Genomic DNA, 27,992 nt, shown 5'->3' on the forward strand with positions numbered 1-27,992 from the left:
AACCAATCAGCGGCCACCATTAGAGATCAAGACAACTTGGAACGGGGCCGATCGGATGATGACTCAGCACCCGTACAGCTGCCTCAGGCGTCAACACCACACCACCCGCAAAATCCTAGAGGCACTTCACACCTCCCCTTCCCGTCCCCATCCACACCTCTCCCCTCACCATTGCTCCTGTCCGGTCCACCGTGGTCCCCTTCTAAAAATGTCGTCCCTCTCCATCTTCCGCGTGGCGACCCGCGCCGTTCGCCCTACCGGCTTCTTTAGAGCTCCCCAATTGACCCGGTCCCGGATGCAGTCCCCAGTGACTCTGGCCGCCGCCCGCGCCCACAACTTCGGTACCACCGCCATTCGCCGCTCCGGCCACGAGGATGAGACATACGAAGAGTTCTCTGCCAGGTACGACACCCCAATCGCAAGCCATTGAGGCCGGAGGAGTCGGACAGAAGCGTCTTGCATCTCCATGTTAGACGCTTCCCGGAACGAACATCGGCAATCGTCTGGACATGATAGGGACGTCCCATACTGACTGTGTATCCCAATGGCAGATTCGAGAAGGAATTCGATGGTGTGCAGGACGTTTTCGAGCTCCAGGTATGACTATCTCGACTTCACCCGAGACATATTGATCGGCATGCGATACATGGCATCAGCCACACCCGTTACTCAACATGCGGCTCCTATATCCGCACCAATCCAACAATTGACTAATGCGTATTTCTTTGCAAACAGCGCAACCTGAACAACTGCTTCGCTTACGATCTCGTTCCCTCCGTCGAGGTCCTCACTGCCGCCCTCAAGGCCGCCCGCCGTGTTAACGACTTCCCCACCGCTGTTCGCGTCTTCGAGGGTACGCTTCCACAACATCCTATATTTGGGCACTAGTATATTTCGTCGCTGAACCCAAGCTAACGTCATCTCGTTATTAGGTGTCAAGGCCAAGGTCGAGAACCCCGACCAGTACAAGCAATATCTCGAGTCTCTCGAGGGTCTGCGCGTCGAGCTGGGCGTCGCTCTCCGGGAGGAGCTCTACCCCCAGGAGGCGTAAATTTTCCACCATCCATTCTACTTTTACGTCAATTTTCTCTCAAACAAACAGTACCCCCCTCGCATGTTGTTTATCCAGCACTGTTTGACTGGCTGAGGACTGGGTCAGGTCGAAGAGAAAACTGTATACATACTTTAGAGATCTCTTGTGTTGTTAGTGCTGCTGTTGTCTGGAAAAAGGTCTTCTGTGCCTTACTTGGTTGGTGCTTAATCTATCCTGATTCCATCTTGTTCAGTCATCTTGCATTGTCGTATTATCAACCGCTCAAGCCAGTCCTCAGTCCTCGACCCTCAATTCTCAATCCTTAATTATCAATGTGCCAACACTTAGTTTACGGAACTTCCTCAAAATGGTAGAATATCCAGACAGGTCTGAATCTCGGTTTTGTTCCTAAATAGCCAATATATCACAAAATGACCTGCGAAAGCAGGCCATGGGGCACCAGACAAACAAACAGAGCCTCCAACAATGACCATGCGCAACCGATATAAGTACAATGTAGATAGGCCTCCGTAGCTCTCTAGGAGACAGCAACATGGCCGAAAACGTATTTCGTGACAGGGAATTAAACCAAAAATAGGAAAGAAAAGGGAACACAAAATCATCAATACACACAGGTATGTGTCCGCTCAAACGCCGGGTACCAAGCCACTGATTTTCAGTAATATAGTCATAGGGGTATGCAAGGTGATGCAAGGAATCGAGTCATGAGGCACTGTCCAGAATGACAAGAGACGAGAGAACAGATCAAACGAGACACCATGATAACTAGTGCGTCCCAACATACTTGAAGTAAGTAGGTCGGCAATCCTCCTTGGCAAGGAAGTCTGCGCCTTGGAAGAACTGGCCAGCTTTGCAGCCGGAGCACTTGGGAGAATTGGGGCAGTTGAGATACGGGATGTGGTTGTACCCGATATCACGGAACCTAGTGAAGATACATGTGAGTGAGGGTTCTAAAATGAGAGAAAGGCCATGTGACTTACCAGTGGACGTTGGCGGCATCGGCGAAAAGACCAATGCCAAGGGAGTGGACGGGAGCATCACCCCAGCGTTCGTAGAAGAACCCACCGGCGCGATCCAGGTGCTGGAAGTAGGCCTCGTACTTTTCGCCGCGGAAGAAGTCGAGATCGCCAATTTCGAAGTTGGACCAGAAGTGGCAGGTGGAGTATCCATTGGCGCCCTTGGTATGCTCCGGACGAGCCACGTCATCCGTAATCCACTCCCACATGTTGTTATCGCTGAGGTACGACGGGTTGGCGGCAAGGAATCGCTGAGTCTCGGGCCATAGGGAGGGGATACTCTGTGGTGCATCGTAGAGGTTGATGGTAAAGCCGTAGGTCTTGTTGCCATCCTCCATGTATCGGAACACATCGTAGTCGACATCGCAAAAGAACTTGACATTGGGCTCGATGCGCCAGTAGTAGCGGTAGCCTGCAAGGGCTGGGTGTTTGTAGAACATGCCGCTATTCCAGCGACACATCTGGTGATAGGAGATCTTGGAGCTGTACTGGATGTCTTGTTCCTCCAACATCTTTGCGGACTCGTGGAAAAGGTCCATATTGATCCAGTCCGGGACTTCCCAGTGTTCCTTTGGTACAAGTTCTGTATCTAAAGTTAGGTATGGTTCCCTCTCGTTCTAATCCGACTGGAATGCATACCATATTGGCACTTGGCTTTGGTCATTGCCTGAGTCTTCTGCTTGAACTCATCGGTGAAGGGCACATCGTTGAAGAAGATATAGGGATAGTTGAACTTTTTGTTCCATGTTCGCTCCAGGTCATTCATTGTCGAGAGCAGCTGACCCAGCTCCTCATTGCGGACGAGGGTAATAAGCGCAGCATTGGTGCGGGCCGATTGTTCGCTATCGGGGGAGTAATCATGTTCTTCGGCTCGCCATAAGTTTCCTACAGGTTCTCCGGTTGCTATAAAAGTAGTTAGTATGGCATTTAGGGTGCGATGGTTGTAATAGGAGGCGTGGCAAGAAACTGGGGTCACGTACGATCTACAAGAGGATCCTTTTTCATGCCATGGGCCAACTTGGACCCTTCTTCAGAGGAGCTTTGGTGTAATTGGAAGACAAGAAATAGACAAAGAAGAATGCATGCCGCACCCAGCATGCGAATCGGTCGCGCGATAGCCATGATGGTTGTGTTTGCTTAAAGGGGGGAGATGGTCGGAGGGAGAAAGGCGCGCATAAGAGTGGCCATCTTACCTCATCGGGACTAGTGTCATCCAAGCAAAACATCACTCTTCACTTTACGTTTCTTCACTTCTTGACATCTGGAGACATCTCGATGTGATTTAGATCTTAGATCTTGGATAAGAGCCTATGTCTGAAAATGGCTCTCGCGGCTGATCTAAGTACGCTCATCGATGCCTTGATCACTTCAGTTGCTAAGATATCACCGGACCACAAGGTAATATATTGGTTTTCCATTATTCTCGTCTCATCATGCATGGTGTCTAATATATACGTAGGGCTCTGCGCGTGTCCAGAGTCTGAAGCGTCGTGTACAAGGTGGTCTCCGAACTGGCTCTCATACGCGCACCGACCAGTTTGCAGTCGCCAAGCAACTCGAGGGACTACAGGAAAAGTTTCAGATCTTGAATAGAGATGAGCTTGCCGAAGCACTTCACCTTCGCCTTGCAGAGTTGGAGAGCAATCGAAACTCCTGGCTCCCAGAGATCCTGAGTCTCTTACTGCAACTCTCAGATCGCCCCGCTCTTTTGTCTACGGTCAAACCTCCGGAGGAACGGGCCAAGGCACCAGAAGCAAAAGAGACTCTTTCTTGGTCAGACCTTAGAGCAGATGGGACGGCATTCAGTGACGAAGAAATCTGGGAACAGGTAGACTTTGCTGGCGACTCATCAGATGACGACTTTTCATCCGTGGTCAGTGATGTATTTCTTCCAAAGCACAGGCCTCAGTCCGCCACAACGGTGGATGAAGAGTACATTATCCCAGATGACGCTTTTGTGCCAGCAGAGAATGGGGATCTTATTGCCTCTTTAGAAAAGGCTCAATTCTGGAGAGCCGAAAATCACTCTTCGGCAACCACCTCGCGACTTATCACAGAATCCCAACTTGCTAGAGAGACTATCTTTATGCTTCAGGGTCTTCCGACCTCCATTTACGTACGTCTGGACGATGATTTTGGGGTGGATCGAAGATACGCACTCGAACATTCATCCAGCGAAGCCCTGGCATCTCTTTTACAGTGTTTCAGCGAGATAGGCGCCAAACTTAACGATGTACGGTCTTTCACTAAGCTCCCACAGACAATTCCATATATGCAAACATTTTGCCGGGGTTTAGAAGATCGTCTTCTTGAATTTGATAAAGTCTTATCTCAAGTTCAATGCAAATACCTTTCCGCGGGATCAACTATCAGTCTCATCCAGCTTCTTGTTGACGTCCGTCAACACTCTCACGAGCTAGTATTGCTCGCAGAAATGATTGCCAAGCTACGCAAAGACCCGACTGATCAACCAATGTGCTGTCTTGATTCGTTATACGATTTAATATGCATGCTGGAAGCCCTTGGCGACGAAAGTTCGTCTCAGCGCCTAGCAGAGCTATTCTTTATGTGTTTCAAAACATATGCAAGCTCGATCCGACACTGGATGGAAACAGGTCAGGTCGATGTTTCGGACAGCACTTTCTTCGTGCGAACCAATCGTGAGAACGGGGATCTACGAACTCTTTGGCATGACTGGTTTATACTTGATACGGGCCACAGGCAGCAGAGGATCCCTCAGTTTCTCGAGACCAGTGTCCAGAAAGTTTTCACGGCGGGAAAGAGCATGGTATTTCTGCGCCATCTAAATGCCCTACCGGACATTGAGGCCATGAGATTCGAGGACCTCTATTCCTCTCCACAATTACTTCCTTTCCCCGCATTAGTAGAGTCTGCCTTTGAAAAGCTTGTGGACGTGGACCATTCACTCAGTTCTAGCCTATTACGAACGGAGCTCGACCAACAATGCGGATTATGGAGCTCCCTTGACGCTCTTCATCATATCTATCTCGCCAAAGATATGAGCGCCATCAGCATTATTGACGCCAAACTCTTTGAGTTGATCGATCGGGGTCGGTCGTGGGACGACAGGTTCTTGCTCACTGAGATAACAAGGACGGCTTTCAGTTCAGTGTCCGTCATTGACACGTCAAGGGTGCTTGTGCGGCCAGATAGTACTCAGATGCGGGTTTCTCAGAATGGTCAGCGAACAGTAGGGATTCTCGATGCGGTAACGATCGATTATGGCCTCCCGTGGCCTATTGCAAACATAATCACCGAGGACGCAATACACACCTACCAACGGATCTCGACCTTCCTGATGCAAATCAGACGCGCTAAATATGCCATTGTGAAACAGCGTGTGCGCGACGCCCGCAATACCACACCTGACAACACATTGTTGCACGCTTTACATCACAACATGCTCTGGGTCCTTGATTTCATCTACGGCCATCTGACCTATCTCGTAATATCCACCGCAACCCGATCTCTACACAAAGATTTATCTGGCGCACAAGACGTTGATGCCATGATATCCGCCCACCAATCTTGCATGTCGTCTTTGGAAGCACAGTGCCTCCTCTCTAAAGATCTATCACATATCCATGACGCAATTATCAATTTCCTAGATTTGTGCGTTCATTTCGCAGATCTACAAGCCGCGCACTTGCTCGGCGACGAAGAACAACATATGGAGAACCCCCACACAAAGAAAGAGTCCGAAAACGAGTTCGACTCCGATGATGATGACGATAATGTGAACCATGAACACACACTCACGGTTTCATTTCATGACTCGACCTACAGCCAGCAGCTGGAAACGGTCAACAACCAGTTCAATCATCTAATAACTTTTGTAACAGATGGCTTGAAAAATTTAGCTCGTGCAGATGGACTTCAAAGTTGGGATATCCTTGCCGACAGGCTCGAATGGAGACGGAATTAGCGCAGGCTTTGATACACGATACAAATACCCTTTAGTTCCAGCGGGCGTTGGCGTTACATAGCTCAAGAATTGAAGAATTGACGTAGCTTAACAATTGGGATAACTTAATAGCTTAGAACTGACACTAGGTAGTGGAAGATGCAATAATGGCTTTTTCGACTACATACATAAATTTCTGTCTCAAACTCAAACAGCCAACCAATCATTTTTGGTCCGGGACTGTAAAGATCTATGGATTTTAACCCCGTCGGATTGGAGCCTGATGTCTGATCGGCGCTCTATTCTTTTGCGCGAAAAGCCAGTTGCTCTGAAGGTTGGGCGGCCTCTTGCTCCGAAGGCTGGGCTGCTGTCTCTTCTTGCTTGGCGCCCGGGAAGCGAGAACCTCTGTCCTTAACCTTCTTTACCTTCTTGTGCACAACTGGAGGCGGGTAAGCCTTCAATGTAACCTCCTGCCATTCAGCGGAGGCTGCGTAGGCCGCCTGGATAGGGGCCATAAGGTCGACCATACCGGCCGAGACAGCAGGCTTAAGCAGTTGTGGAGTCAACTATAACGTCGTTAGCCAATGATATAAGGGGTTTCAAGATAGGTATACATACAATATCAGCTCTGTAAGCGTCGTGTAGCTGCTTCATATCAGTGAAGACCAGAGGCTCAGCGTCCTTACGCTCGACGCGGAATTCTCCATGGCCCTTGAGGACCGCTGCGGGCAATAGAATGTGTTCGACCAATGAAATAACACCGTTGTCTTCAACGACCTTAGGGATACACTCTGCCTTCCGAATCTTCTTTGAGATGGCCTCGGCAGGGTCGAGTAGGTCGATCTTACTATCTGATCGGGGGTTAGAATTCTAATAACTTTAGTAAGAGAGGGGGGTTGTAGATACCTGGGTTATCACTAGAGCTCATCTTGCCGGAGGATAATGAGGCCATCATAGGGTTGAGAAGATGGGCGCGCTAGACGTAGGTAAGCTTCTGATCGCCGATAGTTAACATTGTAGGATGGGAACTTACAACACGGTATCCAAGTTTGGGGAGCCATTCTGTCGCAGCGGTAAAGAGCTTCCTCTGATCTACTCCTCCGAGCTGAGCATCACAATTCAAATGTTGTTCATCCAGAACCTGGAGAACTGGGTACAATAGTCTGGCGGACGGTTAGTATCTTACGCAACCCATATAGGCCGAGAGTGTATAGCCCCAGAGTGATCAGATATCCATACCCACTCAACGGAGCATTCATTGTCTGCTTTACCACTTCTGCCCCTGCCTTCTTGGCCTGACCTTCGGAGATCAGAGAAGACAATTTGTACACATCAAATACATACTCGGGACTCTTCTGGTACGAGCTGCCGAGCACGAAGGTGAGCTTTTCAGTAGGAACCCCGACGGCCTGGAGAATAGCGGTGATAACGTTTCGGTAACTGTTTATCTCAAGCGGTTTGGTTAGATCGGGATCTGAACGAGTCATTCGAAAAGGTATGCACTGACTAAATCGCGCGATTCTCCACAAGCTCGAGTGGCGCCTTTAACTGTTTACCTCAAGAGGGTTGGTTAGATCAGGACATAAACGAGTCAATTACTCCATAAGGTATGCGCTTACGTTGTCGAGGAAGGCGTGGACATCAGCCAGGAGTATAACGACATCACAGTCTGCAAGTAGCAGCTGGGCAATCTTCAGCGCTGGCACAAAGTAACCAATATGAGGGCGACCGGTCGTCGCTGTACCCCAGTAGATCCTAGGAGCGCGTCCTTCCTTCAGAATGTCCTGGATTATCTCTGGGTTTAGAAATTCTGCGAGGTTCGAGTTGATCTGTAACAAGTTAGTATTTGCGGTAAGAAGAGGTTGCGCGGGGTCTCACTAGATCGAATTTTGTTTGCGCCGCGGAATCCATGACGGGCTGAAAAGCAGGAGAAAGAGAGAAATAGAAAGAAAGAGCGTAAAAACCACGAAGTCAAAGCACAGGAGACCTGGAGAGTTGTCCAAAGGAGATCTCGGCAAAAAGCAAAAGGTGGGATGACTCAGATGCCCCTCTATCTCCGCTAATCTCCATTCCTTCCGAGTCTCGGAATCCTTCCGTTCTACTATCTATGTTTTGTGGATATGATTGCATTGGATCTATGTTGTATGTTCATATGGAAATATTATTGATCAATTTTGCTATATACTGATTTGAGAGGTCATTTTGGCATGTTCTTTCTTTTTAAACTCCAGTATGACAGAGAATATGGACAAGAACTCGGAACAAGTAAGGAAAAAAAAAAAAAAAAGGCTTTAAAGGAAAAGCTTCGTAAATAAGAACTAAAAATTTCTAACCAACCCAGCGTCTGGCGCTGTAGAAGACACGTCCCCAAGGGCCAATCTCGCCCCAGGACTCGGCATTCGGAGGCAACCAGCTGGCAATACCGTTCAGGACAGTACGCTCAGGGTGAGGCATGATGGCAAGGACACGACCGTCGGGGCTGCGTACACCGGCAATACCCTCGGGACTGCCGTTAGGGTTGAAGGGGTACTTCATGGTGGGCTTGAGAGTGGAATTGTCCACGAATCGGACGGGGGCAAGACCTTCGCGAACGAAGTCGGAAGCTGAGACGCCCTGGGAGTTGGCGAAGGAGGCACGACCCTCGCCGTGAGCAACGGCAATAGGGAGCGAAGTGCCGTCCATGCCGTGGAAAAAGACGCTGGGGCGGGATGGGTCGGGGTCGGAGATGCGGGCCATGCAGACACGACCTTCGTACTGCTCACTGGCGTTGCGCTCGAAGCTGGGCCAGTAACCCGCACCAGGGATCAGCTCCTTGACACGGGACAGGAACTGGCAACCGTTGCAGACACCCAGGGCAAAAGTATCCGGACGCTCGAAGAACTCCTGGAACTCCTTGCGGGTGTTCTCATGCAGCAGAACGGACTTGGCCCAGCCCTGACCGGCACCCAAGACGTCACCGTACGAAAAGCCACCGCAGGCAGCAAGACCAGCGAAGGTGGAGAGAGACACACGACCGGAAATAATATCGGTCATGTGAACATCGACGGCAGAGAAACCAGCGGTGTTGAAGGCAAAGGCCATCTCAGCTTGACTGTTGACACCCTGCTCACGAAGGATGGCAACGCGGGGCTTGTTGGCGAAGGGAGAGTATTGGGAAAGGCTAGCCATCATGGGCAAGGCCTTGTCCTTCGGATCGAAGGTAGGGTTCCAAGAGAGACCGGGGTTGGCGTCGTCAAGGATGTTGGCATACTCCTGCTCCGCGCAGTCGGCATTGTCACGAATCTTCTGCATGTGGTAGGAAGTCTTGGCCCAGGTCTGCTGGAGGCTGGAACGGGTGTTGCGGTAGATCAAAGAGGCCTTGTGGTAGATAGCAAGATTCTGCTTGGGCTGTTCAGAGACACGTCCGATCCTGTGGATCAGACCTGGAGGAGGACCGCAAGTGGCGAAGCATGAGCGGAACTGGATCTCGTGCTCCTTACGGACCTGGAAGACAGCACCAAGCTCTTCGGTGAAGAGGGTTTCAATGACATCCTTGGTGTTGAAAGAGGCACAGATGCTATCGAGCATGATCTCGACACCGCAGCGACCGGCGAACATCATCTCAGCAAGAGTAGTCAGAAGACCACCATCGGAGCGATCGTGGTAAGCCAAAACAATTCCGGCTTCTTGAAGTTGCTGCGTAGCATCAAAGAAGTCTCGGAAGAGATCGACGTCGCGAACGTCAGGGCACTCGGAACCGACTTCATTGAAGACCTGAGCAAGAGCCGATCCACCAAGCGTCTTACGACCGAAGGAAAGGTCCACAAACATGAGGACAGTCTCACCAACTTCTTCGAAGCTACGAAGAGCCGGGGTCCAGGTTTTGGTGAAATCGCCAACCGGCGCGAAGGCAGAGATGACACAGGACATGGGAGCAGTAACCTCCTTGGCCTCATTCGAGGCCTCATCCTTCCACTTCATCTTCATGGACATAGAGTCCTTGCCGACGGGAATACTGATGCCAAGCTTAGGACACAAGTCCAGACCAACAGCCTCCACGGCTTCATAGATAGCAGCGCCCTCTCCAGGGTGGCTACCGGCAGACATCCAGTTGGCTGAGAGCTTCACTTGGCTGAGACGATCCACAAGATCGGAAGCAGCCAGGTTCATGAGCGACTCAGCAACAGCCATACGAGCAGATGAACCAGAGGAAATGAGAGCCAGAGTAGGCTTTTCACCCATGGCGAAGGCTTCACCGGTCTTCATACCTAGGGCCAAGGAGGTGGCAGTAACTGAAACATCCGACACGGGTGTCTGCCACTTGCCAACCATCTGGTCACGGGCTGTCAGGCCACCGACAGTGCGGTCGCCGATGGTGATCAAGAAAGACTTAGAGCCGACTGCAGGCAGAGACAGAACTCTGTTGACAGCCTCGCCGACAATCTCCGTCTTCGAGGTGAGAGAGGGAAGATACTTGGTGAGGCTAGAGTCCACGGCGGGCAGCTTCAGCTTGCGCGAATCGACAGTTCGGGTCATGCGGGGAGTCTTTCCGAACAGCACAGACAAAGGAAGGTCAATCGGGGCTGGGTACTCCTTGGACTCTCGATCAAGCAGAATGAGTCTTTTTTCCTCCTCTGACGAACCGCCGCCACGACCGACAACGGAGAAGCCACAACGCTCACGGTGAGCGATAGCAGTGAACTTGTTCATGCTCTCCTCGCCAACGGCCATGACATACCGCTCCTGGGCTTCACAGCACCAAATTTGCATGGGGCTCATGCTACGGTCTGCATTATCGATCTCACGAAGCTCGAACGTAGCTCCCAAGCCGGAGTCATGGATCAGTTCAGGAAGGGCGTTGGACAAGCCACCGGCACCGACATCGTGGATGAACTTGATGGGGTTGTTGTCTCCCATGGCCACGCAGGCGTTGATAACCTCCTGCGCTCTCCGTTGGACTTCGGCATTTCCTCTCTGAACACTGGCAAAGTCGAGCTCCGCGGATCCTTCACCAGAAGCGATACTGGAGGCAGCACCTCCTCCCAGACCAATAAGCATGGCCGGACCACCAAGAACGACAAGGAAAGCACCAGGCTTGACAACATCTGGGTGTTTGATAGCGTGTTGGGGGCGAACAGTTCCAACACCACCAGCGATCATGATGGGCTTGTGGTATCCTCGCACTTCCTTTTCGCCGTTGCCCACATCAATCTCGGTGAGCAGAGTGCGGAAGTATCCACCAATGCAGGGACGGCCGAACTCGTTGTTGAAAGCAGCGCTACCAATAGGTGCCTCCAACATGATATCCAAACTGCTGGCAATGTGGTTTGGCTTGCCGACCTCGAGCTCCCATGGCTGCCTCAACTCAGGAATCAAAAGGTCTGACACACAGTAGCCGGCGAGACCGGCCTTAGGGCGCGAGCCACGACCGACAGCACCCTCATCACGGATTTCTCCGCCGGATCCTGTAGCCGCACCAGGGTAAGGTGAAACGGCAGTGGGGTGGTTGTGGGTCTCAACCTTGGCCAGGAAGTGCACAACTTCCTTGGTGTGCATCCACTGTCCGGTTGTCGGATCGGGGGCCCAGAACGCGGCCTCGGGGCCCTCCAGAACGGCGGCATTGTCACTGTAAGCGCTGACGGTGTGCTCAGGATGCTTCTTGTGTGTGTTGCGAATCATGGCAAACAGACTGTTTGGCATGGGCTTGCCATCAATCACCCAGGAAGCATTGAACTGCTTGTGTCGGCAATGCTCCGAGTTGACCTGAGCGAACATGAAAAGCTCGACATCAGTAGGGTCACGGGCAATTGCGCCATTCGGACCATAGGCCTCAGCCAGATAATCTATCTCTGTATCATCAAGGGCCAAGCCGAGCTCCGTGTTTGCCTCCTGGAGGATTTCTTTGGGTGACTTGGTACCGCCTTGGAGGGAGATGGTCTTGAGGGGCTGGGGAGCGTGCTCGGAGAACATAAGGCTTAGCTCGGGCTCATCCTTGCTAATGATCTGAGTCATCCGATCATGAAGCGTGTCCATGTATTCCGGCTTGTAGTCATCGGCACTGTTACGGAGACACGAAATCTTCATACCCCGTTCGATCCGCTTGACGTACTTCTGCAGGCCACAGACGTGCGAAATGCCCGTTGCTTGGGAGCTCCATGGCGAGACAGTACCGGTTCGGGGGAAAATGTAAAAAGTATCGAATTGACCGTCGGTGGATTCGAAAGTAGGAGGGATGTCTGTGATGTCGCCGTACTGAAGCAATTGTTCGAGTACCGCACGCTGGGGCTCGTCCAAAGGCTGGGTGGCATGCACATAGTGAATCCACTGGGCTCGAATGTCTTGGACACCGATGCTGGTAGCAATAGCATGCCCCCGGGAGCGAGAAAAGGCAACGGAACCTGGGATGGCCAGGTAAGTATCGGTAGAAGTCATCGTGAAGCAATTTGAGAATTCTCCCAATGAGTCAAGTATGACACAGGAGATAGGAATTGGTTCTCCTGGTATTTAAGGAGATTGAGTGGCTCGAGTGCCTCTCTCAAGTGGACTTGAGAAGATCGCTAGAAGAGACCGGCGATGACTCTATCGCCGCTTTTTTTTGTCAGAGAAATGAGTTTCCCCCGCCCTAAGCCTGATGCGGCTTATCATCCTGAATCACGTGCCGATAACGGATTTAAAGTTTGACACCAACAAATTCTTCAATTCTTTTCGTTTTCTTATACACTGATAGATCCATTGACGTATTTTTTTGAAGGAAACCGACGATATATAAAATGTAACATTGCTAAGCTCTTCCATCTGATTTGGCAGTATTGAAATGAGAGTGAAGGGATCGAATGGAGGACATTGTGGGGCACTGAGTCAACAACATCGGCCCAGAGAATCCCCTTAGTACAAGACAAACATAAAACGAACGGAGATACCTTATTAGATCTCCACACTAGAGGCGGCCTGGGTTCGTTATATCAACCTCCCTCGCATATTCTTCATTGTACTATGTCTAATAATCTGCTTCAGAGTTGTGGATTGCTCACAGAGAACTGTATAACACAAGACTCCATGTGCAATGCTTGACCTGAAGATACCCCAAGGCGTTTAATTTGTCCAAATTGTCCTTGCCGAACTAGATGGCGGTAAAGCCCTCAGACCCTAGGTTATGAACAATTCGGTGTCGTCCGCGTTAGAGGCCAACATAATGGTGAGAGGGTGAATCTCATGCTTCTGGTATCCAACCAAGTCCTCAGCGAATGTCGAGGGGGAAGGGCCATATATTTATGAAAACATTAGAGTTATGTATCTGAAAGGTGCTAATATCTCAACTTGAAGAATTGATGAAAAAGTGACTCCCAAGTATAACTGACCGGAGATTGAAAGCTGCCTGTATGGCTGCAGGGCGAAAGGGCTTGCACAAGATGCCAGCGTAACTAATACCGATTCGGTGCCATGCCGTTCTCTGCGTCCCAGGCACTTGTATCATGGCGATATCCGTGATCTTCAAACACAGCTAGGGTTTACATCAGTCCGAAATGGACATGTCAAATGCAGTATATGGATATTCTATGATTGCAAACGTGTTTTGTACATGCTATACATACTGAACACTCTTCTAAAAGACACATTTTGTGAATAACAGCAATGGGACAATTGCACTACATAGCTACATTGGGAGTATGATGATATCTAACATTTGTAATCCATATGTTATACCTAAGTACTTCATACTAGTACAGAGTACAGGAGATCGCAAGAGACCAACAGAACATTTTATAGCCACAGGGTAAAACCTACGTCAAGAGGTGAACATTCTCTAAGCAATACTCGAACATTCTAACCGAGCCGGGAAAGCCATAGTTCCACTAATTCTGGGGAAATAGGATTTGAATGCTGTATGTATCTTTGATAAGTATGGACAACATCTAGAAAAGATATCTAACCTCATAGATGCATGTTAGATACGACCTACAACCGTTGGGAAGTGCTACCATTCGTGGACTGAGAAGCCCAGGTCTGATGCGAAGAGTCTAGAACAATACGAAAGATGCTGTGGTGGCGGAGGTTTTAATTCCCAATATGGAAATCCACTTTAATTTCCAAATCTGGTAATATGTTCCGTTTTACTCCGTATACAGGGTTGCGGTGGAAGCAAAAAGATGATCTTGTTTAATATTTGACCCTTGACAGGCCCACCGTGTCACTGGAAGGAGACCTATATGTTGTATACATATTCATGTGACACTGTAAAACCCCCAGGCTGAGCTGATCTAAACAAGTTCAGCGTTGTTTCCGAGATCGTCTCTTCACTAGTAGATACGACTATTAGATACACACACATGTCTTCGATATCTTTTTATCTTCTAACTCTATATATTGCTATCTCCTTAATTGAACTTCTCACGATGCGCGGTGGTCACAGCCAGACCCGCTTTCGGGTGATGCCAAGCTGGAACTCGGGAAAGTACCCTTGAAGAAGATAGGAACATTAAGTACACAAAAGAAGCATTGAAGTTCTCGGGCTACAAAGTGCTCAGCTGCTCAACTGCTCATTAACAATATTATTGATCGACATATGAGATAGTTAGCACACCCTCGAGTGTGAGGGGAGTAGCAGTCCTGGGGATCCATTTACCAATGTCTCAATGAGTAGAGTTACATACATGTACTGATTAATTTCTAGAGACTTGATAGCTAATGGAAAAATTTAGCAAGAGCTTTTTTGTTTTAATCTTTCCCAGAGGAAAATGAGGCATCTACAACACAACAGAATCAAGCGATAAAGCCAAGGGGTTATCGTAGCATATTACCTGATAAGGCTAGCGCCACTATTCTCTATCAGGCAATCCATCTGCGGGCCGATATCAAAGGTTCCGCTGTAGGAAAGATGTATGAGCATCTTCATTCATGGACGGTTCCTGTTGCCTTCCTCGTTTTTTTTTTTTATTGACCCGCTCGTTGAAAACTCGGTGCCGAATTTTACTGAAGATGATCTATAAAAGAACGCTACCCCAGGGGTTCCAAAACAGTCATGTTGTATGACCACACGTTGCTACCCACTACAACACTTTGCACCTATAATTACGACACTTCATACTCTTGTCTGGGTGTAGCCCCATTACCAGTCTGATATATTTCAACATGGAGGCTCCACGGTCAGACCAGGCCCACACAGATGCCACCACCCCAATGGAGGCCATCCGGACAACCTCCCTCGGGACTAACAACTATGGACCCGTACCTGATGATTACCTCGACCTACCAGTCCGCGAAGTCAATGATGGCGCCGATTTACGTGAATACATCACCGAGACGAGGACAGGTGAAATCATCAAGCCGATCAAGTCCAATGTTACTGGGAAGACCGAAGATTGGAAGATGGTGACTTTCACCATCGACGATCCCGAGAACCCCAAGAACTGGTCGAAGGCCTTTAAGTGGTACTGTACCATGGTGGTTGCATTCACCTGCTTTGTTGTCGCCTTTTGCAGTAGTGTCATTACAGCCGATGTTGAGGGACCCATCGAGGAATTCGGTATCGGTCGTGAAGCCAGCTTGGTTGTTATCACGGTTTTCGTTATTGGATTCGGTCTAGGTGCGTAATTCACAAAAGTGATATGATTTGTATAAGCTCTAACCCTATTTCAGGACCCATGGTCTTTGCTCCGATGTCAGAGATCGTCGGGCGTCGGCCTGTCTACGCTCTGACCCTTGCACTCGCTGTTATTTTCGTCATCCCGTGTGCCGTTTCAAAGAACATTGGAACTCTCATTGTCTGCCGTTTGATCGACGGAATCGCTTTCAGTGCCCCCATGACTCTGGTCGGTGGTACTCTGGCTGATTTGTGGAAGAGTGAAGAGCGTGGTGTTCCGATGGCAGCATTCAGCGCTGCTCCCTTCATTGGTCCGGCCATTGGCCCACTTGTTGGTGGCTACCTGGCTGACAATTGCGGTTGGCGCTGGCTATACTGGATCCAGCTTATTCTGGCCTTTGTCGCCTGGGTCATGATCACATTCACTGTCCCCGAGACTTTTGCGCCAATTTTGCTGAAGAAGCGAGCCCAGAAACTTCGCAAGGCTGAGGATGACCCTAAGTATACCACTGAAACCGAGCTCGATGCTCGTCCCATGGGCGAGAAGCTGCGCATCTTCCTCTTCCGCCCCTTCCAGCTTCTGTTCCTCGAGCCCATCGTCTTATTCATTTCTCTATACATGTCGGTCATCTATGGCTTGCTGTACATGTTCTTCGTTGCGTAAGTCGTCAACCTCTCTTGTCAACACGGGCTAGATACTAATGATACTTTTAGCTACCCGATTGTTTACATGGGCGGCAAAGGATGGAGCGCGTCTAATACCGGTCTCATGTTCATCCCTCTGGCCATTGGTGTGATCTTCAGCGCATGCTGTGCTCCTTTTGTCAACAATCACTACCTCAAGGTCTCTGTGGCATACGGTGGCAAGCCTCCAGCTGAAAAACGCCTGATTCCCATGATGTGGGCTTGCTGGTGCATCCCTTCTGGTCTTTTTGTCTTCGCCTGGACCTCCTACCCCGATCTTCACTGGATGGGACCAGCGATGGGAGGCTTCCTTATTGGAGTCGGCGTCATCCTGCTCTATAACTCTGCCAACAACTACCTTGGTATGTGCAAAAATCACGAAATCGTTCTTGATTTGTGTCACTGCTAACTATCTTTTCAGTTGATACCTACCAGCATCAAGCAGCATCTGCTCTCGCAGCCAAGACCTTCATCCGTTCTATCTGGGGTGCCTGCACCGTCCTGTTCACGGAGCAAATGTACGAACGTCTGGGTGACCAGTGGGCCAGCACGCTTCTTGCATTTATCGGCTTGGCCTGTTGCGCCATTCCCTATGTGTTCTACTTCAAGGGAGAGTCCATTCGTCGTTTCTCGAAATTCGCCTTCAGTGACGATGAGGAGAACGCCATCAAGGCATAAATTGTTGCCAAACTTGATGCCGGGGAATTTCTAGAAAGAGGAGGTAATTTTTTCAATTTTTTCAATTTTTTCAGCTTGTGCAGCTTTGTGGAAACACTTGCTCTGGTATGACTGATGTGGAAAAGAACATGGATGACATTGGCACGGCGTCTTCTGATATCCATTGAATATATAATAGAACGAACTTTTACTATATTGATAGATTCTTAATACAAAATTTGTTTAACGCACATAATATCATGAATATATGTACTTTTTGAGTGGACCGAAATCGGTTTAAACTAGCAAGCAGGACGGTTGGATATGTTAGTGAACCCCTGATGTATGGAGCCTAAACAGCCATCAAACTCTCTGCTAGAAAGTTCGCTGTCGCTAACACGAGCCCAGTTCACAGGCATTGACGTCAAATAGATGTGAAGGTAAGTTGCGGTTCTGAAATTGGCTTCCGGTTAGAGAGTAGGTAAACACTCGACCTCGGGAGGATACAATCTGCTGACATAATCTAGATGATGCCCGGCGAGCTCATCAGGACCATCATATCAACTTTAGCCTCTAATACTTTGCCCTTCCCCCCCCCCCCCCCCCCAACACCAAGGGTCAACACGAACACGGACACCCCTATTTAAGATACAATACAGCTACTCGGTCTCGTCCGATCCTAATAATGGCCTCCGACGCCGCCTCCGCCGAGCCCGCCGAGCTCTACGACTCCGCCATGACCGTCCCCTCCGACTCAGAAAACTACTCCGCGAACCATGAGATGTCCTCTTCGGCGCCATCAACTGAAAGCTCACTCATGATGCTATATAAGCCGCCAAGTGTCTGGGGTCTTCTGCGTGGAGCAGCTATCAACCTCTTCCTCCCCTTCGTCAATGGTCTCATGCTAGGCTTTGGAGAGCTGTTCGCACACGAGGCTGCTTTCCGACTTGGCTGGTCTAACACTAAGGTATGCGGAATGTTTTATGAGCTCACGTTGATCCTGGTGACTGATTAGCTGCTCTTCATTTATATAGATCTTCCCTAACCACCGCCGCTCACATGCAGTGGGCCCGGGTGTTGAAATGCGGGAGCTTCCTTCGGAGCGGAGACGCCCTGGACTGAGGGATACTGCTTCTCTGGAATAACTTAATCCATTCGAGAATGTCTGCATTTACGCGGGAGACAAAACCGAAGCATATGTGATTTGGGATCGATACCTGGCTTACTGTGCACACCTGACTTGAGTGGTTGTACATAGACCTGTTGGCTCAGGGGGGCGTTTGGCGAATTAGGATTTACATTTTGCAACCAGCTTTTGTTACAATATTAGAATATCCGAGTCCATGAATTCTTATATTTCCACATTTCCATATCCGAGTCTCCGTGCCTGTCCCTGTCCCGTAGCCGTGGTCCGGGGATATTTACCGCCCGGGCAGAAAAAGTCGCGCCGAAAGGCAGGAGAACAACTCTTCCGTACTGGTTTATCACCCCATCTATAATTATCCCAAACCACGATGATGGGAATTGGCCTGAAAGGGTCCGGCGCAGCCGCTGCCCTTGCACGTCAGAGGATGACCGCCATGTCCCGCTCCTCTCGAACTGTCCGTTCTCCCGTTTACTCGGATTTGCAGAAACATCGAAATTAACTTGGCTTTGCAGATGTCCACCTTACGGTCACAAAGCCTGCGGTTCCCTAGCCAGCGGGGCCAATTGAAGTCAGGACTCTCCGGAAGTGCTCCCTGGCGCATGACACCAGCTGTTGTCGGCCCGGCCGCAGTCCGATTCAATTCCACCTCATCCGAGTCGACACTCCCCGAATTTGCTTTCGATGGCACACTGAAGAATGCAGTCAACATACACGATATTACTACGATTCCAGAGGGCATTGGATACCTTAAGCAGCTTGGGCTGGACTTCGGCTGGGGCTTCACGACGACGATGCAATGGCTTATCGAGCACACTCACGTTTGGACCGGTTTGCCATGGTGGGCTAGTATCGTGGCTGTCGGTCTTCTGACGCGTATGGCAATGCTGAGGCCCGTACTAAGCGCATCTGAGAACGCAGCAAGAATGACCGTTGCCAAACCCGAGGCTGAACCCCTCCGACACCAAATGGTCGCTGCTTCCACCGAAGGGAGATCGCAGGAAGCCCAGATGCTGAGGGCTCAGCTCCAGGAGATTAACAATAAGCACGGAATCAAGGCATGGAAGTCAATGATTCCCATGTTGCAAATTCCACTTGGTTTTGGATGCTTCCGAGTCGTGCGAGCAATGACTTCGTTGCCAGTGCCGGCCCTAACCACGGAAACAGCGGGATGGATCAAGGACCTGACTGTTGCTGATCCTACTTACATGTTGCCCATGATTGCCGCGGGCACATTATGTCTATCTCTGAGGGTAAGTCGGTCTCATGTGGTTCACTATAACTGCAATACTAACTAAAGTTAATAGAGAGGCGGTGAATCCGGCCAAATGCCCGTGATGCAAACCGAGGCAGGAAAGTACATCATCTATGGTTTCCCTGTCATGTCTTTTGCCTTCATGGCATTCATGCCGAGTGCCCTACAGCTCTACTTTGTGGCAAGCGGTCTTTTCGGTCTGGGTCAAACTTACTTGATTAACTCGGAGGCCTTCCGGAAGTGGATGCACTTGTCGATCGCTCGAAAGCCATCGAATGAGCCGAAGTACTCGGCAATCACCGAAAACACCGAAAGCAAGTCCCTTCGCAACCTGCTGGAACGGCTTGAGAAGGAAAAAGCCGCGCAAAAGAAAGCACCTAGCAAAGTCTCCGCGTCACCCGCACACAAAGACGCGAACATCAGCTTCATTGACCGCCTCTACAATAAATTTGGGAAAGCCGGCTCCGGTCTTTCTGAATCAATCTCAAAAACCATGGGCACTGGAACGCCTGAGCAACGTCTTGCCCAGGAGAAGAAGAAGCGCGCAGCTGAATACGAACAGCAGCGAAAAGACGAGGATGAACTTATTCGGCAAGAGCGTAACGAAGCCCGCCGCCGGGAACACATGCAAACCCTGGAGAACGAAAGGGCCAAGGCAAGCAAGTCTTTGAAGAATAGCCAGAAGACCGCTCGCAAACCCAACGGGCCGCGTGGCTCTCGCCGTGCTTGATCGGCGTGTGTTTATACAAACTGTAAAATATGGCGCAGTGGCATTTGCATTTTCTTTTTGTGATTTGATAAATAGAATTTAGTTCAACCACAATCTCCCTTTGGCTATGTACACTTCTAGGATTGCAACCTGCATCACTCAATCTTCTTTTCACATTGGATAAAGATTCGAAGAGCCTGAAAGGGAAAAGCCAGAACATACTATGTACACCCATGGCCATGGACCAGCCACGTCAAGGAAATGCAAGTCCCCTAATCAGACAACCCCAAAGCCGATTTCAACCCAACCCAGTCCACAGAAACATGCTGCCCGTGGAGAAAACAAGAAGATCATGTCGTCTGCATAGGAACCGATTGCAAGGGCAATGGCGTCTTCTCGTCCTCAACAAAAACAGCTCTCTCCAGCTTCTGAGTCATCGAAGCACAGAATGTATCCACATACGCTGTCCATAACGCAGCAAGGAGATAGACAAGCCCGATCCAGACGGGAATACTAATAGCAACGACCCACGGCGGCCGGATAGGCAACCAGTCGTCGCGCTCGTCATCAGTCAATGGCTCAGGACCCTCCCACGGCTGACCGCTGATACCATATAGCATCCAGCAGAGCACAACACGCAACATGGTGCCGTGGACGAGGTAGACGGCGAAACTCTGCTTTCCGAGCCAGAGGAGGAGCCTGCTGGAGAGGAAGTCTTTCGTCGAAGGGGAGAAAAAGATCGCAAGGATGATCATGTCGCTCCCAATTGCGGTGTAGCGTTTCCCGACGTTCACCTCTGGCGGGAATATATATTGACTTGCCTTGAACATCATGTTAGACCAACCGGCCCATTCGGGGTGTTCACCAGGGTATGAAGCAATGAGCAATCCGATAATAGTGAGCGGGATGGTGAGGAACTTCCGGCCTCGCGGGTGTTTTTCTATAAAGTCTTTGAGGGCTGTGTGGTAGGAGAAGTCACTGAGGAGCATGCCGTAGATAGCTTGCATTTGGAATGTTTCTATAGAATCGGCGTTAGCAATGGGTCCTTTTATCCCCCGCAAGTACTTTATTGAATCTCGTATGTTGTTTCTTCCACGAGAAACCCTTACCTATATCCTTCGCTGCATTCTGATGGAAATACAACAGCAAGCCAATGTAGACCAAAACCCTATACCGAAACTTGATGAACATAGTCGCAAAAAGCACAAGATAAACCAACATAGACGACAAGAGCAGCGGCAGAAGCGCCCACTGGTGATCATCGTACGCCATATATCCCGTCGTCCAAGTCGACAAGAAATTCATCGGCAGACGAATAAGTTCTTTCCAAAAGGAATCTGCCAAATCCGGTGCTGCGTACCGACACCACCAGCAATCGGACCTATTGGCAACTATAAAACCACCGAATTGCGCGACAGTCCACGAAATGAATAGAGCAATTGTCGCGGGGAAGATCAGACGTGGCGGTCGACGAAAGGCGCTCTTTGCTATTGTTTCGAATGCTCCTGTTGTATCACCTGCTCGCGACAGCTTGAGTGGTTTTAGCGCGCAGACATAGCCGGTTAGGAAAGCGAAGATGGTTACGCCCAGGCGGCCTTGCCAGGGGATGCGGAGGATGGGCCATTGGAGGATTCGTGGGCTGGCATTTTCGTTGTCGCGTGGTGAGAATAGAGCATAGTCCCAGGCTCGGGCGAGATGGGTTAGCACTACTAAAAATGAGGCGATTCCTCGAAGGCCCTAGACGTCCAACGTGTTAGGTTCGTATCATACGTTGTCTGGTTTCGAAACATACATCAATCCATTTGACACTCTTTTTGGGATCTCCTTTCACTGATGAATCCCCTGAGGACCAAGGCAAGGCTGTAGGTATTGTGTCTATTAAGCGAGTGTATAAATGAGACGGTTGGAGGTATTGCATTATAAATGATAGTCAAAGATGCAAATCTTTGAATGGGAACCAGGCTATGAACTAGAAAGGAAAATTGAGCATCGAATCCAGAAATGAAGTTATGACAAGAAGAACTATGAACAGTAGAGAAACCCAAAGGGACGTCCCCTTCGATCAAGAAAGAGGCTGCCAAGAAAGAAAGGAGTTGAGTCGACGCGGCCCTGCAAGTGCCAGCCCTGATAAGTTCAGATCCAATCGCATATTGCCTGTGAGGCAGGTGGACTATGGATTATGGGGATGGAAATACCAGAGAATACCAATAAATGGAGAAAAACGCCACTCTCGGATAGCAACCCTTGCTGCATGCGCTGTGGCTTTCTGCAGGGTCGAATGATCTACCTCAATTCCTGTTTTTGGACGATTAGGAGTAGTCTATCTCTCTGCTTGGGGACAAAGAATCCTACTATTGCCATCTGGTCCATTTCTACTCCGTTACTCCGGATATTCCAAGGTTGTCCGACATTGAGAATAGCCCTAACGCCGAAATTGCGAAAGTACCAACCAAACCTCCTACGTCCATAGGCAGCAATATAGAAGTTTTGAAAAGCACCAAGCTCCTATAAATAGTGACTAGGAAGAAATGGCTATGCTTGGCATATGTCCATTGCATTACGGAGAGCAGACTTGACTGATTGAAAAAAAAAAAAAAAAAGCGATTCGACATGATACTATAAGGGAGAGAGAGCCCATAGAAAGGAAATGGTATACGCCCCTACATAGCCTTATAATACGAATCATGTTTCCTACATGGAGCACATGGAACCGTTTTAAATGACCAGGGCATTCTTCACCCCTGCCAAGATCGAGGGTCTCCTGGATAGATGTATCAACTTGATATCAGACCTAGTGGAATGTGTGGCAGTACACAGGCGTGTTCTAGGATTTAAAACTAGGGCTCCATCTACGGAGTACAAGGATAATAGTGAATGGAGGCCCAATGAAGGCATGTCAAGTCGGTTAATAGTACATAGTATGTTGCGGAGCAGAATCATGATATCAAAGCCGAACAGGCCCAGTCTGCTGTCACAATTTCCCCGCAAAGACCAAATCGCCAATCCTAGTGTATTAGACATGAAAAGAAAGTAAAAAACAGCTCGCCGATATGTAATGAAATACTATTAAGCTATTATCGGAAAAGCCTTCTCCCACCTGCACTTCCTGAGTTCCACGTGAACGAGCCACGAACTCCCAGGTTCTCCAGACTCAATCCCGAGTAACCGACTCCGCCACCTTCGCCATTACGCTTTGTCCGCCGTACCGCTTCACGTAAATGTGATGGTAGAAGCTGGCCACGGTGTGGGTTTGGTGGGGGACGGAACTCGCGCCTGGGACGGAGAGGAGTGGGGGTTGGGTGAGGAGAGGATGTTGTTGAGTTCGGATGAGTAGGGATAGAGGGTGTAGGTGTACTGTTGGAATCATGTGGTTCTTTCTTAACTCCGTTACTGAAAGAGGCCGACGCCGAACCGGGGACCGGTGTGCCAGCGGGAGTTGGCGTAGAGGGCTTCGAGTTTGCGGTCACGCCTGAGGCCTTCGCCTGGGCCGCGGCTTCGGCAGCGGCTTCTTCGGCTTCAAACGCATCGCGCGCAGCAAGGTCGTGCGCTTCGGCCCACTGGGCCTGGACTGTTCGAGCCATTTCGATCACCTCACCGGCGAAGACCTTGGTGAAGCCGTTGACGGTCGTTACGACGCTGGCTGGGACGGATTGTGAGAGGGCATGATTCACGATGCGGCGGAGTGTTTCTTTGCGCAGCTTTGCTCGCTTGAAAAGGTCGTATCGCTCCGATTGCATAGGGTTGAAAGCATCGACCAGGATCCTGTCCAAGACCCACGTTAGCTTCATCCAATATTACCAAAATGGCAGGAGAACACGTACGCTAGGTTCTTCTTCTCAGCCTCTGTATCCGTAGCTCCTTCTTGCTGCCCGAATAGCTCTGCCTCGTCCTCCTCGTCATAATCGTCCGCATCGTCAGCACCTCCACCGCCCCCTCCACCACCAGAAGGACCACCTCTGACTGAACCCTCGTTATCGACTGATCCGAACCGTGTGGAATCTCCCCCTCTGGCGCTAAGAGCATCATCACGCTCCCGTTCCCGCTCTTTCTCAACTTTACTCTTGCGTCCTCGTTTCTTCCCCCGCGCAGCACCAGAGAATACTCCGTCTGCACTTGCTCCACCCAGACTCCCTGTAAAACTGCCTGTCACGCTCCCGGCTTCACTGGTACCAGCGAAACTGCGATCGCCAGCATCGACACCAGTCGGAAATGAAGTCTGGCGGAGTGGGTGCATGCGCTGTTTCTTACCGAGCGGCTGTGAGGCGGAGGAGGAGATGGAGGGTCGTTTGAGGGGGTTTGATGATGATTGGTATGGTGGTGGTGACGACATTTTGAGAAGCTGTAGCGGATAGACTGGGGTAGGGTGTATTGCGTGTGCAATTGATCGATAAACTTCTATCCGAAACAGCCAGCTGTGGGGTTTGTCAGTCTACTCGATAGAGTATGAGCGCAAGCTGAAGCTCTTTCGGGGGACGAGGATCCACGCTGCGCCGTTGCGCCGGGCGCGGAAGGTGGAAATCAAACTCGGATTGGAATGAATGAATTTTAGTTTCAAGGCTCCGAGCGATAGTAAGGTGGCTCTCAAAGGACCATAGACAGCGATGTAAATTTACGGCGGGGTTTTCAGTGGAAGTAGCTAGTTGTAACTGATTGGAATCAATTTGGACGAGACACGAGATAAGGACGCATCTCACCGCCTTCCGTCCTATGTCAACCATAGCCCTATTACATTGGGCGACGTTTGGGAATCCTAGAATTTACTCTTTACACGGAAGAGAATAAATGCAGAAAATGACGATTGTGTGGTTCAAGATGCTTAAATTTACCCCGCGAATGAGTCTTCGAAGCCAGGTATGAGGTATGATCAAAGGAATGATAGAACGACGAAATTCTGAGAAGAACCGAAGCTCAATATACCCATGCTTCAAGATTTCTCGACTGAACCACTGTAACAAATGAGGAAAGAATGAGTCGCTCAGCTTAATGATGCGATGCTGTGCACTATGTAAGGAAACAAGATTGACACAAAAATGAACAAAACAGAGAGAACTGTGCAGAAATCGAATGTCAAATTAACAGAAACCGAAACGGATAGAAAGGTCGCAGTCGCGAAGGGAGAACAGTCCAACGGCAGATGGCTGAAGAACCAAATCACCTTAGAACCCCTTCTCTCCAATTCGCGGTGCCCCCCCTTTCCAGCCATTGCGTTCGTAGTAACGGAACACAAGATCATAACCGTTCAGGTCATGGACGATGCGGTCGACACGACGGTAGCCTTCGACGTGCTCCATCTTGTTGCTACGGCGGAGAGCTTGGCGCTGAGCGTGCGCGATATCATGCTGCCCATTCGCTTCGTCGAGCTCATCCAACGCGGGCTTAGTCTCGAACAAGGTGATGCTGAAACGACCAGGCTTGAAGATTTCAACGACCTGCTGGATGATGTCGGCGGTGGCCTTGCCATTCTGAGAGTGCGGCACGTTGGTCTCAAAGGATGCGTACGAACACTGAGGCTCCGGTGTGACATGCACAGTGAAGTAGTGGGCCGGGGCGTTGCCACCAGGAGCCGGCACAACGCCGTTGGCAGAGAAGCCACATGGAGTGAAGAGATACGCATCGATGCGAGCATCCGGGAACTTGCTCTTGGCGTACACGTCGGACAGGCCGCAAGACTCAGAGACGACAGTGCCCAGGGCATGGCCCTCGGTGGTTAGCTCCGGTGGCAGGATGTTACCCGTCTCCTCATCCATGTCGGAGCTGTTACTGAATACGTCGAGGTGATCAGTACCATCGTCCTTCTCCGAGTTGCGGTGACGCTTCTCTGCCACGGCAGTGGCGTTCTCTAGGTAGAATTGCTTCGCATTTTCCTCGTCAAGGTCGGTCATCAGAACCTCGAGGGTCTCATCGTGCTCGTCACAATCAGTGGGGAGCTTGGCATCAGGGAAGTTGAGCACCTTAGTTTCGGTCTCGTGGAAGTCAACCTCCTCCTTGGGACTCGCCGGTGGGGTGAGGATGGTGCCCGGCTCGGTGAGGTAGAGATACCAATGTTCTCCATTCATCTTCCCGATCATGTAGGCGCTGCCATTGACGAACAACCTGTCCATAGAACGCACCTCATCGCGCCAGCTGCGGTGGGGGCCACGCTGACGATCAGGGAACAAAAAGTTCTTGCGGCTGTAGAAGACTCGGTAGGGAGCCGCAGCAACCGTGATACCCCGGGATGGGGGAGCCGTGGCGCGTGGGAATCCTGCGAACAAGGCAGCAATTTCCAAGATGCGAGGGAGTCCCGAAAGCAAGGTGGTAGTTCCACACGTCTTGAGAATCAACTTGTGCGGCCAGACAAACATGCTGGACTCCGACAGCAGGTAGGCGTCCATCTCATCGGAGGAGATAACGGAAAGCACCTGGCAGTTGACCAGGTCCAGCATATCCTTCCAAATCTCCCCGGGCACTTTCTTGAGGCCTTCGGGACCGGCGGCGCCTAGTTCTGCGGCAGACGGCGCAAACCATACCTCGAGAAGCTTCTCAGGACCTTCGAAAGCATTGGTCGAGTCGAGATCCTGAGTGGCCTCATAGTTGATTGTCAGAGATGGTGTCCCCGCGAACGAGGACGGCGAGGCGGTGTAGTTAGTTGGAATACCGACGTAAACCATGATGACAGATGTAGCTTGAGCTGTTGTACTTGTATGTGTTAAACGAAGCAGAAACAGTGACGTCGGACCGCCCTATGGACTTCGGTGAAGATAGGCTGTAGAAGCACTGTCTACTTACCCAGACGAACAAGGGGGCGATGCCCGTCTGAGAAGAGAAGGCCCTGAAACAAAAATTTAACTGGTCAGACCAGGCGGATATAATCTCCAGACAGACCGAAGGGCTGCTAAGGAGGGCGGAAGGCGAAGGACAAAAAGAAGATGCTAAGAGAAATGGTGACTAGCAGTCGGTACCCTCGTCCTGGAAGATACCGATACCGGTCAAAGTATCGGGTCTAGCAGACGAGAATTCTGCTTTTTTTAAAAAAAAGGATATTGGAAAAGTGGGAGCTGGTGACGACGGGAGTCGTGTTATCGAGGCCTAGAGCAGTATGGTGGTTAGAAACAGTACTATAAGAGAGGATAGACGCATTGAAATTCATTTGTGGTATCAGAGGTCATGGCATTGACCCTGATACCTTGATCCAATGGCTTTGATTGCTTTTCGCAATCGGCGGTTTTACCAGGACAAAGGGAAAAGTCACACTTACTTCGCGGGCTTGGACAAGAATCGCAGAAGGTCAGATGGGCTCATGGAAGGCGAAAACAAGTTCGGCTTAGATCAACACGAGGTAGCGATGGGCCACAGTCGTGAACATCGGCGGGGTTTGTCTGTAGGACAGTCTCACCCAGAAGCCCAATGGGTGCCCGAGATCAGGATTACTCAGTGGCTAGAGAGAGCAAAGAATCTCTCGCTTCAAAGGATTTGCGAAGCACTTTTTTTTTCTGGCCTTGGTGACCTCGAGTGGGAGGGGGAGTGCAAAATGTTTGCTGAAGGCCAGTTCGGTTGGTAATAAGTGATTTTCTCTGTGGGCCCGGCGATAGGGTGGGGCAAAACGGATCAAAATCTGTCTGACATCAGGGAACAGCAATGTGTTAGCTGAAAGTCTCAATTGCAGGAGATGTATTGGACCGTAATGTGATACATACTAGTTTGGTAAGCTGAAAGCTGCAGTAATATGCAGACCGTCACCGATGATTTCGACCTGTCAGAGAGGAAAATGAAAATCGGAAATGAGCACAAGCGGGGCGAGGCCCCGGCCCTCACACGAGCGGTGATTCCTGGCAGAATTAAACTTCGTTCCTGAAGTTGTTATGTAACACCTGAGTCAGCAGTGGGGAGGCCCAAGCGGGGAAATTTGACGATATACTCTGTACGTCTCTACATTTACAGTTGCAAATATGAATGCCGATACCAAGCCGCAGCCTATAGAGAAACGCGAGATTGACCACAGACGAGCAT

The 27,992-nt window shown here is 50.1% G+C and overlaps 10 protein-coding genes across 10 annotated transcripts; 5 read left to right on the forward strand and 5 right to left on the reverse strand.

The window, feature by feature from the left end:
- Positions 1 to 58: 58 nt before the first annotated feature.
- Positions 59 to 1,082, forward strand: N7525_008394 (cytochrome c oxidase subunit VI; the record flags this gene model as incomplete). Its single annotated transcript, XM_002568829.2, has 4 exons — positions 59 to 402; positions 552 to 597; positions 736 to 853; positions 933 to 1,082. 4 exons carry the CDS (start codon positions 59 to 61, stop codon positions 1,049 to 1,051), a joined length of 627 nt encoding a protein of 208 aa, XP_002568875.2. The 3' UTR covers positions 1,052 to 1,082.
- Positions 1,083 to 1,819: 737 nt separating this feature from the next.
- On the reverse strand, positions 1,820 to 3,192 carry N7525_008395 (glycosyltransferase family 15 protein; the record flags this gene model as incomplete). Its single annotated transcript, XM_002568830.1, has 4 exons — positions 1,820 to 1,976; positions 2,035 to 2,653; positions 2,710 to 2,973; positions 3,051 to 3,192. 4 exons carry the CDS (start codon positions 3,190 to 3,192, stop codon positions 1,820 to 1,822), a joined length of 1,182 nt encoding a protein of 393 aa, XP_002568876.1.
- A 198-nt stretch (positions 3,193 to 3,390) lies between these two features.
- N7525_008396 (uncharacterized protein) lies at positions 3,391 to 6,016 on the forward strand (the record flags this gene model as incomplete). Its single annotated transcript, XM_002568831.1, has 2 exons — positions 3,391 to 3,468; positions 3,530 to 6,016. 2 exons carry the CDS (start codon positions 3,391 to 3,393, stop codon positions 6,014 to 6,016), a joined length of 2,565 nt encoding a protein of 854 aa, XP_002568877.1.
- A 278-nt stretch (positions 6,017 to 6,294) lies between these two features.
- Positions 6,295 to 7,906, reverse strand: N7525_008397 (tyrosine--tRNA ligase TYS1; the record flags this gene model as incomplete). The annotated part of the gene is made up of 8 exons (XM_002568832.2): positions 6,295 to 6,561; positions 6,614 to 6,846; positions 6,902 to 6,971; positions 7,029 to 7,158; positions 7,235 to 7,435; positions 7,503 to 7,543; positions 7,615 to 7,824; positions 7,874 to 7,906. 8 exons carry the CDS (start codon positions 7,904 to 7,906, stop codon positions 6,295 to 6,297), a joined length of 1,185 nt encoding a protein of 394 aa, XP_002568878.1.
- A 417-nt stretch (positions 7,907 to 8,323) lies between these two features.
- N7525_008398 (phosphoribosylformylglycinamidine synthase) lies at positions 8,324 to 12,406 on the reverse strand (the record flags this gene model as incomplete). Its single annotated transcript, XM_002568833.1, has 1 exon — positions 8,324 to 12,406. The coding sequence occupies one exon, from the start codon at positions 12,404 to 12,406 to the stop codon at positions 8,324 to 8,326; it is 4,083 nt and encodes a 1,360-aa protein (XP_002568879.1).
- Positions 12,407 to 15,103: 2,697 nt separating this feature from the next.
- N7525_008399 (MFS transporter) lies at positions 15,104 to 16,916 on the forward strand (the record flags this gene model as incomplete). The annotated part of the gene is made up of 4 exons (XM_002567154.2): positions 15,104 to 15,557; positions 15,611 to 16,214; positions 16,269 to 16,600; positions 16,660 to 16,916. 4 exons carry the CDS (start codon positions 15,104 to 15,106, stop codon positions 16,914 to 16,916), a joined length of 1,647 nt encoding a protein of 548 aa, XP_002567200.2.
- A 664-nt stretch (positions 16,917 to 17,580) lies between these two features.
- N7525_008400 (TOM13-domain-containing protein) lies at positions 17,581 to 18,040 on the forward strand (the record flags this gene model as incomplete). Its single annotated transcript, XM_002567153.2, has 2 exons — positions 17,581 to 17,862; positions 17,930 to 18,040. The coding sequence occupies 2 exons, from the start codon at positions 17,581 to 17,583 to the stop codon at positions 18,038 to 18,040; spliced, it is 393 nt and encodes a 130-aa protein (XP_002567199.2).
- A 369-nt stretch (positions 18,041 to 18,409) lies between these two features.
- N7525_008401 (membrane insertase OXA1) lies at positions 18,410 to 20,024 on the forward strand (the record flags this gene model as incomplete). Its single annotated transcript, XM_061214379.1, has 3 exons — positions 18,410 to 18,496; positions 18,555 to 19,292; positions 19,347 to 20,024. 3 exons carry the CDS (start codon positions 18,410 to 18,412, stop codon positions 20,022 to 20,024), a joined length of 1,503 nt encoding a protein of 500 aa, XP_061068810.1.
- A 329-nt stretch (positions 20,025 to 20,353) lies between these two features.
- Positions 20,354 to 24,333, reverse strand: N7525_008402 (uncharacterized protein; the record flags this gene model as incomplete). Its single annotated transcript, XM_061214380.1, has 5 exons — positions 20,354 to 21,021; positions 21,113 to 21,740; positions 22,699 to 22,764; positions 23,138 to 23,765; positions 23,825 to 24,333. The coding sequence occupies 5 exons, from the start codon at positions 24,331 to 24,333 to the stop codon at positions 20,354 to 20,356; spliced, it is 2,499 nt and encodes an 832-aa protein (XP_061068811.1).
- Positions 24,334 to 25,159: 826 nt separating this feature from the next.
- Positions 25,160 to 26,653, reverse strand: N7525_008403 (adenosylmethionine decarboxylase SPE2; the record flags this gene model as incomplete). Its single annotated transcript, XM_002567150.1, has 1 exon — positions 25,160 to 26,653. One exon carries the CDS (start codon positions 26,651 to 26,653, stop codon positions 25,160 to 25,162), a length of 1,494 nt encoding a protein of 497 aa, XP_002567196.1.
- Between the last annotated feature and the right edge of the window lie 1,339 nt (positions 26,654 to 27,992).

Source organism: Penicillium rubens (assembly GCF_028828025.1).
Source record: "Penicillium rubens strain IBT 27055 chromosome Unknown utg000003l_segment0_segment0, whole genome shotgun sequence".
Taxonomy (NCBI): Eukaryota; Fungi; Ascomycota; class Eurotiomycetes; order Eurotiales; family Aspergillaceae; genus Penicillium; species Penicillium rubens.